Genomic DNA, 15,060 nt, shown 5'->3' on the forward strand with positions numbered 1-15,060 from the left:
CCTATCTCCTAGAACTGGAAGGGACCTTGAAAGGTCATCAAGTCCAGCCCCCGGCCTTCACTAGCAGGACCAAGTACTGATTTTGCCCCAGATCCCTAAGTGGCCCCCTTAAGAATTGAACTCAGAACTCTGGGTTTAGCAGGCCAATGCTCAAACCACTGAGCTATCCCTCCCCCCCAAAATACAAAAATACCTGCATTCAAAAATAAAACAATGTAAAACTGTAGAGCCTACAAGTCCACTCAGTCCTACTTCTTGTTCAGCCAATTGCTCAGACAAACAAGTTTGTTTACATTTGCACCTGAAAGTAAGAATAGACATTTGCATGGCACTGTTGTAGCTGGTGTCGCAAGATACTTACAGCCAGATGTGCTGAAGATTCATATGTCCCTTATTGCTTTGGCCACCATTCCAGGGGCCATCATGCATCCATGCTGATGACTGGTTCTGCTCAATAACGATCCAAAGCAGTGCGGACCGACACATGTTCATTTTCATCATCTGAGTCAGATGCCACCAGCAGAAGGTTGATTTTCTCTTTTGGTGATTTGGGTTCTGCAGTTTCCGCATCAGAGTTTTGCTTTTTTAAGACTTCTCAAAGCATGTTCCACACCTCGTCCCTCTTAGATTTTGGACGGCACTTCAGATTCTTAAACCTTGGGTCGACTGCTGTAGCTATCTTTAGAAATTTTACATTGGTACTTCTTTGCATTTTGTCAAATTTTCAGTGAAAGTGTTCTTAAAATGAACAACATGTGCTGGGTCATCATCCAAGACTGCTATCACAGAAATATATGGCAGAATGTGAGTAAAACAGAGCAGGAGGTATACAATTCTCCCCCAAGGAGTTCAGTCACAAATTTAATTAACGCATTATTTTTTTAATGAGCGTCATCAGCATGGAAGCATGTCCTCTGGAATGGTGGCCGAAGCATGAAGAGGCATACGATTCTTTAGCGCATCTGGCACAAATATCTTGTGACGCCAGCTACAACAGTGCCATGCGAATGCCTGGTCTCACTTTGAGATGACATTGTAAGTGGGCAGCATTATTTCTCATAAGTGTAAACAAACTTGTTTCTCTTAGCGATTGGCTGAACAAGAAGTAGGACTGAGTGGACTTGTAGCCTCTGAAGTTTTACATTGTTTTGTTTTTGAGTGCAGTTATGTAACAAAAAAAAATCTACATTTTTAAGTTGTACTTTCATGATAAAGAGATTGCATTATGATACTTGTATGAGGTGAATTGAAAAATACTATTTCTTTTGTTTATCATTTTTACTGTGCAAATATTTGTAATAAAAATAATATAAAGTGAGCACTGTACACTTTGTATTCTGTGTTGTAATTGAAATTGATATATTTGAAAATGTAGAAAACGTCCAAAATATTTAATAAATTCCAGTTGGTATTCTATTGTTTAACAATGCGTTAAATCACGATTAATTTTTTGAGTTAATCACATGAGTTGACTGCGATTAATCGACAGCCCTAGTTTTTATACAAAAGGATCCATTCCTTTAGCAACTTACGGTCTAGGAATAGAACAATAAAAACTAAAAATACAAGAACATGGGAATCCATAAAGTGACTATTAGTTTTCTTAGTGTTCACTCATTCACTTAAAACAAAAAGGTAAGTTTTACATCATTCTTATTTTGATTAGGAAGCATCTGTTGCTACCCAGAATAGACTATGATTCAGCAGGCTGCTTTAGATATCCTAGCATATCAAATTCCATTGCATAGTCCCAAACGGATGTTTTCCACTTTCAAAAGTAACCATCTAATGTCAAGTCCATGATTCACACATCAGAATGTAAGGGCTCCAGTTCATTGCTCATAAACATAGGGAACCAGGTGGCAGATGCGCCATCAACCTCCTTAGCTCACATTGTAAAGAGTCAGATGTTACAGAAGGCAGCATTAAATCTTCACCATCTCCTTTCTACCTTTCTCCATCACAGAGCTATTTTGGCTCTATCTAGCTGGCTATTGGACACTTGAATAACACTTCTGGACAAAGGAATGTGATATGTTAGACACAGAGCATGCTAATGATATATTCATGTCCTATTATAGAGTTATTTCAGTATCAGAAGAGACCACACTGACAATGTTGCCATCATTTCTTAACAGCTGAGATACAGTTTGGACTTTGTAGGTCATGTTTTGAAGCCTCATTAATGTTTGCAAAAGTGCTTCTTTGAGAAAACTCCATAGCATTCTTGAGTCTAATAGATCCATATTCTACACTCTGTACCTCAAGGTGGTGTTTTTCATTCAGAGATTCTGCCTCATTTGTCTCAGAGATCTTTTCACCATCTTCATCATCTTCACTTTCCTGCAATGAAGACAAGACAATAAGAAAAATTCACTGGACAAAATGAAACCTATTCTGATATTTCCTATAAGGAGACACTGACACTGATAGCAATGTGAGTTTTCTGTTACCTTGGGCTGAGTAGCTCCATTACATAAGGTTGGGTTACTGTCTAACTGGCTGTAACTGTTATCCACAGAAGTAACAGGAACTCTGAGAAAGGCCAGCACTATAGCTTGGAACTTGTTTTAAGTTTCTGAAGTAGTGATCTATTCTGGAATTAAAAATGCTACAAGCCATGAAACATACTTAAAGTCTACCCTGAAAAGTAACTATGTAAAATCACCACCCTCTTACCGCTCTGCTCCGTGAGTTTATTCAGAAATAGGGTTACCAGATAGCAACTGTGAAAAAACGGGACAGAAGGGTGGAGGGTAATAGGCACCTATATAAGAAAAAGTCCCAAAAAACGGGACTGTCCCTTTAAAAACAGGACATCTGGTCATCCTATTCAGAAAGGGATCTATTTGCTTTAGTGGAAAAAAAGTAATTTTTACTACATTTTTTTTAGCTGTGCCAGTTCTGCAGAACATACAGCTCTGGCAAGGTGAGTTGGATTTTTTGGAGGGGTTGGGAGGGCACCCTCATGGGTCAGAATTTTTATGTTCCAGTTGCAAAGCCTCCTATGCAATCCTATTGTCCTCAAATTATGCCCTCAGTTTCCCTTATCAAGCTCACTAACAGGAATTAAATAGGTCTGCAGAGATGTACCTGAGGGCTTAAATTTGAGGACAGATGGGGTTGCACTGATGGAAAAGCACAGTGTTTGACTAGTGAAGAGCCAGAAAGAACCAACTTGAATGGAAGATCTCAGGCTGAATTTGCAGAGCTGGAGATGAGATTTTTATATTTTTAACACCTGTAAAAACATATTTAATATGGAAATTATTGGTCTACAAACTGAAAACCCACAATGCCATTTTCACACAAAGTAAGAGTGTAGCCTATAGGGATAGGTATTTGCTAGGTAAGGCATAGACATAAGTTAAGGCAGTAAAGCAAGGAGTTTATGGGCCACAGCCTGTAAGACAATAGCTTAGCTAAACAAGGAATAAGGCACCAAATCCTTAGCCTATGCAGTTAACCAGGAGTAACTCCAGATCATAAGAGAATGCTGTAATGACTAAACTGCTAACAGGTAACCATAAGATTCTAGTTTATACTGGTTTGGGATATTTTAAATTAGGAACATTCGCAGATGTCTGATCACAAGAGTGCTATGGTAACCAATTGATGTATATTCTAATTAAGCTTGAGGTAAAAGGCCTACTGACTTGTGGGACAAGGGCACCCCAACATTAGTAGGGTGAGGAAATACAAATAAGGACAAGGAAAGAAATCCCTACTGAATATGTGTTAGGCATAGTGGTGTCAGTGTAACACATTATAAAAGTTGTCTCCCAGCCTGTGTGCTTAGGAGGGGAGAGATATAGCTCTTGGGCGGTGCCAGGATGATGACCACTGGAAATGGTGATGAGGAAGAAGATGATGGTGAGGCAGATAACGACTAACATTTCAGGTTGTTCTGCAATGGATGGTGTGAGTATATGGATGCTCAGATGCACATTCTGTATTATCTCTATCTTGCTTGGTTGGAACGTTTGTGACTTTGCTTACTGTATTAATAAAACTATCACATATACAGAAGATTTTCCATAAGTGTAAGTGTTGCAACCGTGTACATCAGGGTTCCCAACTGAACAGTAATTCTAATACTACTGGCCTTGATCTTGAGACAAGAACCTATCAAAGCTTGGGGTGCTAACTGGGAATTCTTAAGTAATCAAATTAATACACAATCCATAGATCAGGCAACAGGACCATCTTTTAAAGAATAAAGCTGACCCCAAGCAAGTATTTCAGATTTGTGGGGGTCTGTGGTGGGTTTAAAATAAAAAAAAATTGTGACTAGTCCTTCTCTCTAAAAGGACCAAACTCAAATTCTATATAAGGAAATCTCTGAAATTTGGGGGAGATTCAAAATACAGACCCAGGTCAAAATTTTGCAGCTTGGGTTCATCTCTGTTTACAAGCAGCCTTCAACCATGCAAAATTGTCTGAAAATGTGGTGGTGTCCTTATACATCCATTTCCACCATAATTCAAAAGGTTGTTTCTTGTAAAACTTTGTTGCCAGAACTCATCCAATTTCTGTGTCCTTAGCTAAATATAACATTTCATTTGCATGCTCATTTGTACACAGCAGTTTCCTCAAGAAACAGACATGCCTTTGATCAATTTAACCTACAACAAAACAGCCATATATCACGGTGATCAGTAACCAATTTCTCAACATAGCAGGGCAGGGCAGGTCCTTTTGTTCCAAGTTTTGGAAGGAATGAGTAAGAGAACAATTGGAATTACACTACATTATTCAGTTGGAACAGTCTTCTGGACCAGAAGCCAGCAATGCTAAGAGAAATATTTCAGTAGAGTAGACCTCTGGTGCTTTGTAAATAGCTGACGACAGAAAAAATAATTCTAAAAATAGGAAGTTTTTGAAGGAGTTTGTGTTGTTCACACCCCAAGACTTCTCCATGGTTTTGCTGAGTCCTCATGGAATTTTCATTTACTTCTCTATTCTAGGACCACCATTCAAACGTCTTCTGTTTAGGTGTTGCCAATACAGCACCGTGACTCAGTCCAGACAGGTGTGACAACATTTTTCTCCAACACCCATCCCAACAGTGGTTTCTGAATCTACTAACATGGAGTGATGTTAGAATGAATGACCAAGCTTTCCTGCCACTACCAGGAAACATATCCAGATTGTCTTCGCAATGGAGCTCAACCATGTCAACTCACAGAGTAAGACTCCGAAACTCATTCTGGAAGAGAACTAATCCACAATAAAAATGTTTAAAATCAAAATCCTGCAGCCTGAAAGTTTAATCACAGCCACTTCAATGTATATAGTTCATTCTGATGTGAGCACATCTCAAAGCTTTTCATAGGACCTGTAGAGATCTAGTGACCTTAGTAAAGCTTCGAGGATCCCACAAGTGATCCACTGAAAAGATTTTAAATTACATATACAGAGAAAAAATAAGAGAATACACATACACACAGGTTTGCTTAGATTGTAAATTCTATGGGAGGGGAGAGTCTTAGTTTTCTGTCTTGTTTGGAAGGAAGACTGTTGGTTCTTAATAATAAAACATGATAAATTAAGTGCCCTATTTTTTGTTCTCCACTTGTTAAAAAGCTATGTATGCATTTCATTTACCTTCTTCTGTGTCCTGTAGTATTCATCTATTGCATATTGATATTTAGGTTCATTGAGTCCAAAGAGCATGGCAAGCTTCCCACCAAGGAATTCGCAAGCTGAAAAGACAGGGAGGAGAAAGAATAACAGTAATTCTATCCCTTACATAAGAAAGAAGCTTGTATAGAGAGACACTTTATGTGGTGGGAGAAAAGAAATAGTTGTACACACTGACGTATATATGAACAAAAGGACAAGGGCTGTCTTCATCAGCTCAGGAAATACAAGTCCACTTTCAGTATGTCTAGTCCTCACTCCAGAAAACTACTTAATGGCTACCCATTTCAATCCTTTTCCAAAGAACTGGCCAGCATTCCTGGAAATGACGTATGTCACTTATACCAGTTGTAGTCTGAGGCAGTTTCTTCCATACTGTATTTCAATTACACTTTGTGTAAACAAATTCAGCCTGGGTTGTTTTACACGTCAATTCACTCTCAAATAGTAACGAGGTCATAGACATGTCTTCTTTCCTTTCAGGATCTTCTTTCGACTTACGAAAGTCTCCCTTCCTCTTTATCAGAGAGAAGAGATGGACTTTATACCTCTTGTGTTTAGGAGGCTATTGATTTTTGAAGGGAAAGAAAAAGTCATTGTGACTGCTTTCAGGTTCCACTTTTTCAGACTTAGCACTGGCTGCCTGGAGAATCACAATTTATCAAAATTGTATGTAATAATGTCAGTTGGCAGAGCTAGATTGTCCTAATCCATCTTTCTGCAGTATTATGCTTGTTAACCTGTCTTCACTCTGACCTATTTCTTTTCCTGATGGCTTCAGTTTCTTGTCCCTCTGCCAACTTCTAATCTGCTTCAGTAGTTCTACCTTTATTTGTGCCCTGATTTTCAGTTGGTTATATCAGTCTGATCTGGAACGCTTAAGTATTTTTCTAAAGCCCAGGTAGATTTTGTCCACCCATTGTTTTACCTCCTGTCTTAAACTTAAACTGCTGGGGCTGAAATTTTCCATGCCTGGTGTCTGTCTCAGCTGAAATTTTTGCAGAAGTTTCAACTAACATAATTGTCATTTTCAAGAATGAGGTTAGGAAAAAAAATGGTTACAGCTGTTTCATTGAGGAAGCTGTAGCACCTCCATGATTTAGAGCAGGGACTTGAGATTTGGCTTTGCCCTGGTGTCAGGATGCACCTTTTGCCATCCCTATGAAAATTTGCCCAGATTTGGTCACGTTATAAGCCATAGTATAAGAACATAAGAATGGCCATACTGAGTCAGACATCAATGGTCCATCTAGTCCAATAAACTGTCTTTTGACATCTATCAATGCCATATGCTTCAAAGGGAATGAACAGAACAGGGCAATCATCAAGTAATCCATCCCATCATCCAGTCTCGCCATCTGGCAGTCAAAGGCCTAGAGATACCCAGAACATGGGGTTGCACCCCTGATCATCTTGGCTAATAGCCATTGATGAACCTATTCTCCATGAATTTATGTAATTCTCCTTTGAATCCAGTTCTAGTTTTGGTCTTTACAACATCCCTGAAAAAAAATCTGTTAGCATGTGCTCAGTAGAGATTTGTTAAAAGCTGGAAGCCAAGTGCTCAGAAGATTCCAGCTGCACTAAGCATGCTCCATCCCTCACCGCTCCTATGTGCTGACCAGACTGTGCATGCACCATCCCCAAAGAGCGGCTAAGCATACATCATCCCTAGCTGAGTAGCTCTTTCCCTTCAACTGTTTTGCCCAGTTCCCAGGAGCCACTGTAACCAAGACCAGAGAGACTGTATCTCCTGTACCCTCAATGCTCCCCTTGCTGGTACCCAGAAAGCACAGAGGAGCAAGCAGCATGACTAGAATGTAGAGATATGAGCAGGAGAGACAGGAAAGAGAAGTGCAGGGCAGGGCAACTGGAACAGAGAATGTGATGGATAGGAGCAGAAGGGGACAGGGCCAATGGTTATAAACCACTAGAGTACACTTTCCTCCACAATCTGGAACTGAACCCATTATTCCCAAGACTCACTATTCCTTTGCTGTGTAGCAAATAGCTATGAAACCCATGCCCAAAGTTTGCATCTTATCTTCTATGTTGACCTGCCACTAGGAGGGGTAACAGCATTCTACTGCTACTGGTTAATCTTTTAACTCAAGTGGCAGACGAGTCAACTGTGCTGTGGATCTAAATATCCAAACCCTGGTGACAGGGGCAGCTCTACGTATTTTGCCACCCCAAGCACGGCAGTCAGGCAGCGTTCAGCGGCGCACCTGGGGGAGGTCCGCTGGTAATGCGGATTCGGCGGCATGCCTGCGGGAGGTCCCACGGTCCCGTGCCCTTGGAGTACCTGCTGCCAAATTGCCGCTGAAACAGCAGGACTGGTGGACCTCCTGCAGGCATGCTGCCGAAGGCTGCCTGATTGCTGTGGTCACGGCGGCCGCCAGGCCGCCCCCCATGGCTTGCCGCCCCAGGCACATGCTTGGAGCGCTGGTGCCTGGAGCCACCCCTGCCTGGTGATGACCCGTGTATGTGTGTGTGGGTCAATATAGTTTCACATGATTGTTTTTTCCTTTTTTTAAATATGCAGGAAATTACATTTAAAAAAAACTAAGTTAAAAGAACATTAAGGTGCCAAAGTCAAGAGATGCCAGAATTAAGATTGCCTTGTATATATGCATTGTAGTAGTCTTTAATTATCACTTTTTTCCACAGGACCTCTGCCTCATTCAGGACACAGGACAGACTGTAAATGGATCCTGGGAATGGATCGTGATTGTGCAGTGAAGGAGATTGTTGTCTGCAGGATCCCTTCCTATTTGTTACACATTTTGGAAAGTGTGCAGTGAATGAGGCAGGGATTGCAGGAACAGAGAGGACAGCGGCATGATTAAGATAGTTGAATGCTGCCCCGGAGAAAAGGATTCGATCCCAGCCTTTGCTGCAAAGTTCCTATGTGGCGTCGGGCAATAACAAAAGTTTTCACAGTTGGCCACTGTGTGCGTGCATCTCATTTTCTGAGTCCCAGATTGACACACATGGGATCTGAACTGTAGAAATGCTGACCTCACAGCTGCAATAAAAGCCAACACGAGCTTTGCTTAGAGCATTAAGCACCTTAATATGCGATGTACTAACAAAAAACGCATCTCAAATAGGGCACCCAAAATTAGTTGACACTTGACAATTTTGGCTCTAATTTCTGTGCCAAACATCAGTTCTCAGTGTGTAAAAGGGAGGTAATATCCCCATTCCATAGAACAGTGTTGTGAAAATAACTCCATTGTGTTTGTGAACACTACAATGACAGCACTATGATGACAGCATCATAGAGACACTCAAGAGGAAAGTAATAATTCTAGAGTTTTGATGGTGTGCAGTAAATAACACATGGGGCACACATGGAATGGAGGATAAAATCAGATACTGAATAGCTAACCATTCAGTGAGCACCATCCCTTGTGTGCACTGAATGAGGCAAGGGTTTTGTGGGGAAAAGTATTACACCTCTACCCCAATATAACATGGTCCTCGGGAACCAAAAAATCTTACCACGTTATAGGTGAAACCGCATTATATCAAACTTGCTTTGGCCTTCGATTGGCAGACGCCGGTCCCCAGATAGTTTTCAGAGCTCTTACAACCCCTACTTTAGGCTGAGGGGTCAGCATGGCGGCAGCTGTGACTACAGCGGCTTTGAGTTATGCAGCGGCTACAAGTTACGCCGCGGCTACGAGTTACGCAGCGGCTACCCCCAGGCTGTTTGCTGCAATCTCGCTCTAGGCAGGGTACAGGGAAGTCCTGTTTTCCCACCCCTGGCGATCCCCCCACGCAAGGTATCGGTCTCCATCCTCTCCCTGCTGGGTGAGGTGGCATCTCAGTCCTGCCTCTCTGCTGAGGGCCATGCCGGCTGGCTGCAGCCTTTGCTATGTGGGCAGCAGGGACCATGCAGCCTGCCTCCTCGATGGGGAGTTGGGCCCTGTGGGGTGGGGTAGGGCGGGGTGAGACTCGGGCGGGGCACTGCGCCGGTGGCTCCCACTTGTCTCCTGCTGTGCCCTTCTGCTGCGCCCCGCCGCCGCCCCAGATCGCCAGTAGATGCGAGAGCCAGGTGAGGCTGGCCCTGCAGGTGGCTGCTCCGGAAGCGTGTCTGATGTGGTGGCAAAATAACGAGCTCTGTGCAGGTAGAGAGAGGTCCGCTCGCGTGTGGCAGAGCCTTGCCACGGGGGACTGATGGGCTGTTACCTAAAGGACTCCATTCCCGGCCATCTCAGGCTGGCCGGTGCATCCTGTACCTGTTCGCGCCTCTGATCGCTCGCTGGCGGGGTAGGGGGTGTTGTTGGTTTGCGCACTGGGAGTTGTTAGCTGAACTGTGCTGCCAAGCAGCGCCATTGTCTTTCTCTTAGCCAACAGCGGCACAGCCCTGACCTCAGAGCGCTGCTTTACCGTGTTATATCAGATCGTGTTATATCGGGGTAGAGGTGTATGTGATCATGTAATTAAGAAGATTATATAATTCCTATGCACAAGGGGGCTAAATTAAAATTGCTCAGGCACCCTTAATGCTGTCATTTCCTAGCTTTTGAGTGCTTGACTTTGAAACTTTAATGTTCTTTTAAGGTAGTTATTTTGGATGCAGTATTTGATATACTGTCACACTAGAAATGAAAAGGATACCTAGCATCTGCCAGCTAAAATGACATACACAGAGGCTAGCGTTGGTTAAAACCATCACTGTGACAATGAAAAGCTGATTTGGTATTAGAGGGCTAAATGAAAGTGAGACCAGCTTCATGGCAGCAGACCCACAGGAAATCATCTGCCGTGCAAGTTATTTCCAATGAAACCTGCTCTTCTTCAGCAGCTGCAGCATGGCACATGGTGCTAGACATGTGGGTAATACAAAAGTCAGAGTCCCCAAGGCTGCATAGCCAGATCATGACATACTGGTACAGCCATCAGGCTCCTGGCACTGAAGTCAGGTTGCTCCATTAAGCATGCTGAGGCAGTCCCCACACTGGTGGGAGCTTCTTTCTTGTCGCTGTAAGAAACTTATTTTTTAAAATGACAATGGCCTGATCCCAAATAATCTAACCTAAAGTATTTCATATTTAATAGTGTTACCTGGATGTCTATCTCCTTGAAAGAAAATACCTATATATCGAGAGAGAGAGAGAGATTTTTTATAGAATAGCAACACCCAGTTTTGAGAGAATACATGAAACAAATAAGATGGAGGAAAATGTTCTGGTTGTGGTCTTATATTTTAATAATATTTAACGGTAATTATATTCAACTCATCTAAAATAACCCTCCCATTGATGCCCAAAAATATACCTACTAAAAAGTGAAGTTGTGGCGATTCGAACTGCCCACAGCCGCAGATAGAGCCCCCAGGAGAGTTTGGACTACAAAACAAGAACAAAAGAAAAACTTTAATTTTAGACATACAGAGCTGAACTAATCCATGGGGTCGTATCAGAGATTAATTTGGCCCATAATATTTGCCACATGCAAGGGCTCTCCCACTGTGTAGGGGAGAAAGCGAATTGTTTTCTTCAGTCTTTACAAAGGCTGCTGTTCAAGCTAGCTAGTCTCAGCTGATTTACAGTAAGTCTCTGTCTGTTTACACTAGGGATCCCAGTCTCATTTACCAAGCCAACAAGAATCATCAGTACAATGAACATGAGGAACATCTAGACAATAGAACACAAAGGGTCCAAGCCTGCAAAATACATAAACCTCTGAGGAACTTTGAACTCAATGGGACTTCCTCATGTGAATAAAGTTGTTCACAGGTTTAAGTATTTGCAGGATCAGACCAAAATACTAAAAATATTTAGAGATTTTTGACAGACATAGACACATATGTAAATGTCAATACTTAGCCTAATATAATACATTACATTTTCAGAGATGTTTACAAACATTACTTATCCTCACTGTATCCCTGGGAGATCTGTAACTTAAGGCTGGTCTACATGGGGATGAATTGAAACAAATTAACTAAGGCCTTGTGTACATTCAGAAATTAGGTCCGTATAACTTCATTGGTCTGAGGTATGAAAAATCCACACCCCTGAATGACACAATTAAACCGACCTATCCCCTGGTGTAAGTGCCCTACTACACCAACATAACTCCACCATCACGAGAGGGGTAGGGTTTATGTTGGTATAATTAGGGTGATGCAGTGTCTGTGTAGACAGCGTGTTCCTTACCTGGGCTGTTCCCTGGCTTTCTTATCAATTTCATGGCTCCTTGCTGGAGCCATGAAATTGACCAGAAAGTCCTCCCTGCTCCCACATAGGCTGCTGCCTGCTGGCACTGCCAGGGTCCCCACTCCAAGCCAGGCTGCTCCTGGGGTCCCAATTCACAGCTGGGAAGCAAGAGCCTGGGCGGGCTCCTGACAGGGAGGTGAAAGCTGGGGGAACAGGGGAGCAGCCAGGCTCTCAGCAGAGAGCAGGGAACAGAGAGGTAGGTGGGAGGTGGGCAGCTGCAGGGAGCAGGGAGTCTGTGGGGCAGCCGGGCTCCCAGCAGGGAGCTGCGAGCAGAGAATGATTCTTGGTCAGTGGACGTAGTGTGGACATGAACCACCACAGTAATATATATATATAAGTTGACTTCCGAGTTTTTAGTGTAGACATGCCCTAAGGCCACTTTTCTTCTGAAGTAGTGTGCAAACAAGGGTTTAATATGCTTTAACTTCATATCTTTATTTAATTAGTCTTAACTTTCCCCAAGTGTCCCCATGTAGACTAGCCCTCAGTCTTGTTCTCATTTTAGAGATGAGGAAATGGATGTATGGCATTTAGGAATGGGTCACGGAGCGCCAGGAGGCATGCTCCTGCATGTTTTTGCTTGGGGACATGAATTCCTTTTGGGTAGGTTTCTTCTCATCTCCTTGCTGCATTGTCACCACAAGATGCAGCTATCATTAGATAGGGGTATAGCATAAGAGTCATGAATTTTTCCTCCTATTTTGATCTGCTTAACCACTACTCTCACTTCAGCAGTCAGTCCCATGGACATCAGGAATAAAGCACGTTAGCAGGAGAACTTGAAGAAGCTTGTACTGTTGCTATCCAAATTGTACTAAATCTGTTCTGTGACTGGTTAGAGAAATCACAATATTTACAGAGGAAAAAAAAGAGAGGTAAGTGATTATCTACAGAGCTAGCTATTATGGCTGTGAAGGGTGCAGTGTTCTCTAACGTGCATAGAGCAGAAACACTCTTCCCCTCTTCCAGTCACCCCAGAGTTTCCTAAAAGCCAATAACGGGGCTCACTGTGTCAAGTGGCTGCTGCTGCTCCTCCTCCTCCTCCTCTTCTTCCGTACTGTACTCTTCCATGGTTTCACCATTTGCAAAGTAAATGATCCTCCTTGGAGACTTTGTTTCTCCCCTGTCTTTATCCTCCATCTCATTGTGCTGGAAGCCATCCTCCTCCTGCTCATCAGAAAACACCCACCAGGAGTGCCCACTTAGTACACTGAATGGACAATGGACTGCATAGTGTTCAGCTTCACCTTAACTCTTAGGCTAAGGAATGACAGGACTGGGTTTGAGAATCTTATTTAAGCCCTCAAAAGGTATAAAGAGTCCTGCATATTTCAGTTTGGGGAAGAAGAAAGAGGTCCAGGGCATAGGCGGAGCTACAGCAACATGGCCTGTGTCATGACTGCTTCCAGCTCTTACAAGAACAGGTACAATTGTTGGTGTCTCAAACAGCTCTTCCATGGGTCTTCAAATGTCTGTACGTGTTTTCTGTCATTGACTCAGAGTATACTACTACGATCTAATATGAGAGACACTTCACAACAGCAAAAACAAACAAAAAGTGTCAGAAGGGCCAAATCATGCGACGTGAATGGCGCTCAGCACCTTACAAGATCACAGCCTAAATCAGAGGTGAGCAAAGTACAGCCCCTGGGACCGTCTTGCCCGATCCTTGCGCTCCCAGCCAGGGAGGCTAGCCCCAGGCCCCTCTCCCGCAGCCTCAGCTCACCGTGCCACCAGTGCTCTGGGCGGCAGGGCTGCGAGAGCCTTAATACACTACACCAGCCCTCCATACACTTTTGGAACCTCGTTATGGCCCTCAGGCCAAAAAGTTTGCCCACCATTGGCCTAACTGAACAATTTGCAGCTTACTACTGTGCAACTGAATAACCAGGCAATACTATTTATATAGCACCAAAAAGTGCACTGAGGGCTTCAGAAATAGGGATGACAGGTCCCTCCCCCACCCTCCCCGAAGAACATCACAGATCCAATGGGGGAGAATCATGATTTCCTTTTTCCACAATTCCTATTCTTTTTTTCTTTCCTTTCCCCTTCTGCCCAATTTTTATTAGCATTTGCCTTTTAAATTGCTTAACTTGGGCCCATTTGGGTTTTGTCTGGGTAAAGACTACAGCAAAATGGACAATGCATACATCTTTTTAAAAGTTTATCCTTTCATAATTTCAAATTTCAACAACAGCTATATAAAATATAATCTAGAGTTAAGAAGGCAAATAGATATGAAGTAACTATGGAGAAACCCTTAAGATAATAAATTTCTTAAACTACTTACGCTCTTAGCCCAATGGTGTACCATAATTTTATTTTTAATTTCTTTGATATTTTCCCTTCCAATATATAGCATTCTTCAAAATAAATATCTTACTTCAAGTCAGACAGGAAAAGTTAGTTATATATGCTACCTGCTACTATGTTTTCCCCATTCCATTCCACTAATCAATTTCGAATCAGTCATAACCAACAAGACAATAAGATCATTACTTTAACATTCCAAAGACAGAATAAATATTAGTTTACAGTGTTCTCCTTATGCTTGAAGGAGAACACTGGTGGGATCAAATACTGTAAATACATTGCTGAAATATAGAAATGTGTGAAATCTTCAGCCAACAATAGATCAAAAGCAAATTCACCTGTAGAATCTCTCTGGTATCTTCCATCACTTGACGTTGTAGTGCAAAAGTTGATTAAGTTGTTTCCAAGACAAGTAAGGGAAAAAACCTAGAACCATGACACTTAGTGATCATGTATGTAATTTGTGCATGGAAAAAAAAACCACTCTGTAGCATTGGCAGCAGCTCAGGTCTAGAGGCAAGTCAAGGAAGGTAAACTCAGTGCTCCAGGATGCAACTATCTGAAAGAACTGGGCTGTGTTTGAATTGTGGGCAGGACCTTTTTATTTGCATGTTCAGCAAAGTTAAGATGACTAGTTGGGGTAGCAAAAGGAATGGGGGCAAGGACATGGACATTTGCTCATAGATACCCGGGGAAGGGGGCGGGGGTGGAAAACCCTGCAAGCTGGTTGTTTTTAAAGCATATCACATTTCTTGAGGACATTTTCAGCATTCTGCTTCCCTTGGGTTTTGTTTAATTTATGAAGTGAACTTTGACTTTACTAAGGCTAAGTCACAGGTGTAATATTTACTTTTTCCAGCAAAGTGTA

General features: G+C 42.5%; 1 protein-coding gene across 1 annotated transcript; it reads right to left on the reverse strand.

The window, feature by feature from the left end:
* Positions 1-1,992: 1,992 nt before the first annotated feature.
* Positions 1,993-14,701, reverse strand: FAM177B (family with sequence similarity 177 member B). Its single transcript, XM_005289606.4, has 5 exons — positions 14,531-14,701; positions 12,885-13,043; positions 10,937-11,003; positions 5,608-5,705; positions 1,993-2,343 (listed from the first exon to the last, which is right to left on the reverse strand). The coding sequence occupies exons 1-5, from the start codon at positions 14,555-14,557 to the stop codon at positions 2,125-2,127; spliced, it is 570 nt and encodes a 189-aa protein (XP_005289663.2). The 5' UTR covers positions 14,558-14,701; the 3' UTR covers positions 1,993-2,124.
* Between the last annotated feature and the right edge of the window lie 359 nt (positions 14,702-15,060).

This window comes from Chrysemys picta, chromosome 3, assembly GCF_011386835.1.
Source record: "Chrysemys picta bellii isolate R12L10 chromosome 3, ASM1138683v2, whole genome shotgun sequence".
NCBI lineage: Eukaryota > Metazoa > Chordata > Testudines > Emydidae > Chrysemys > Chrysemys picta.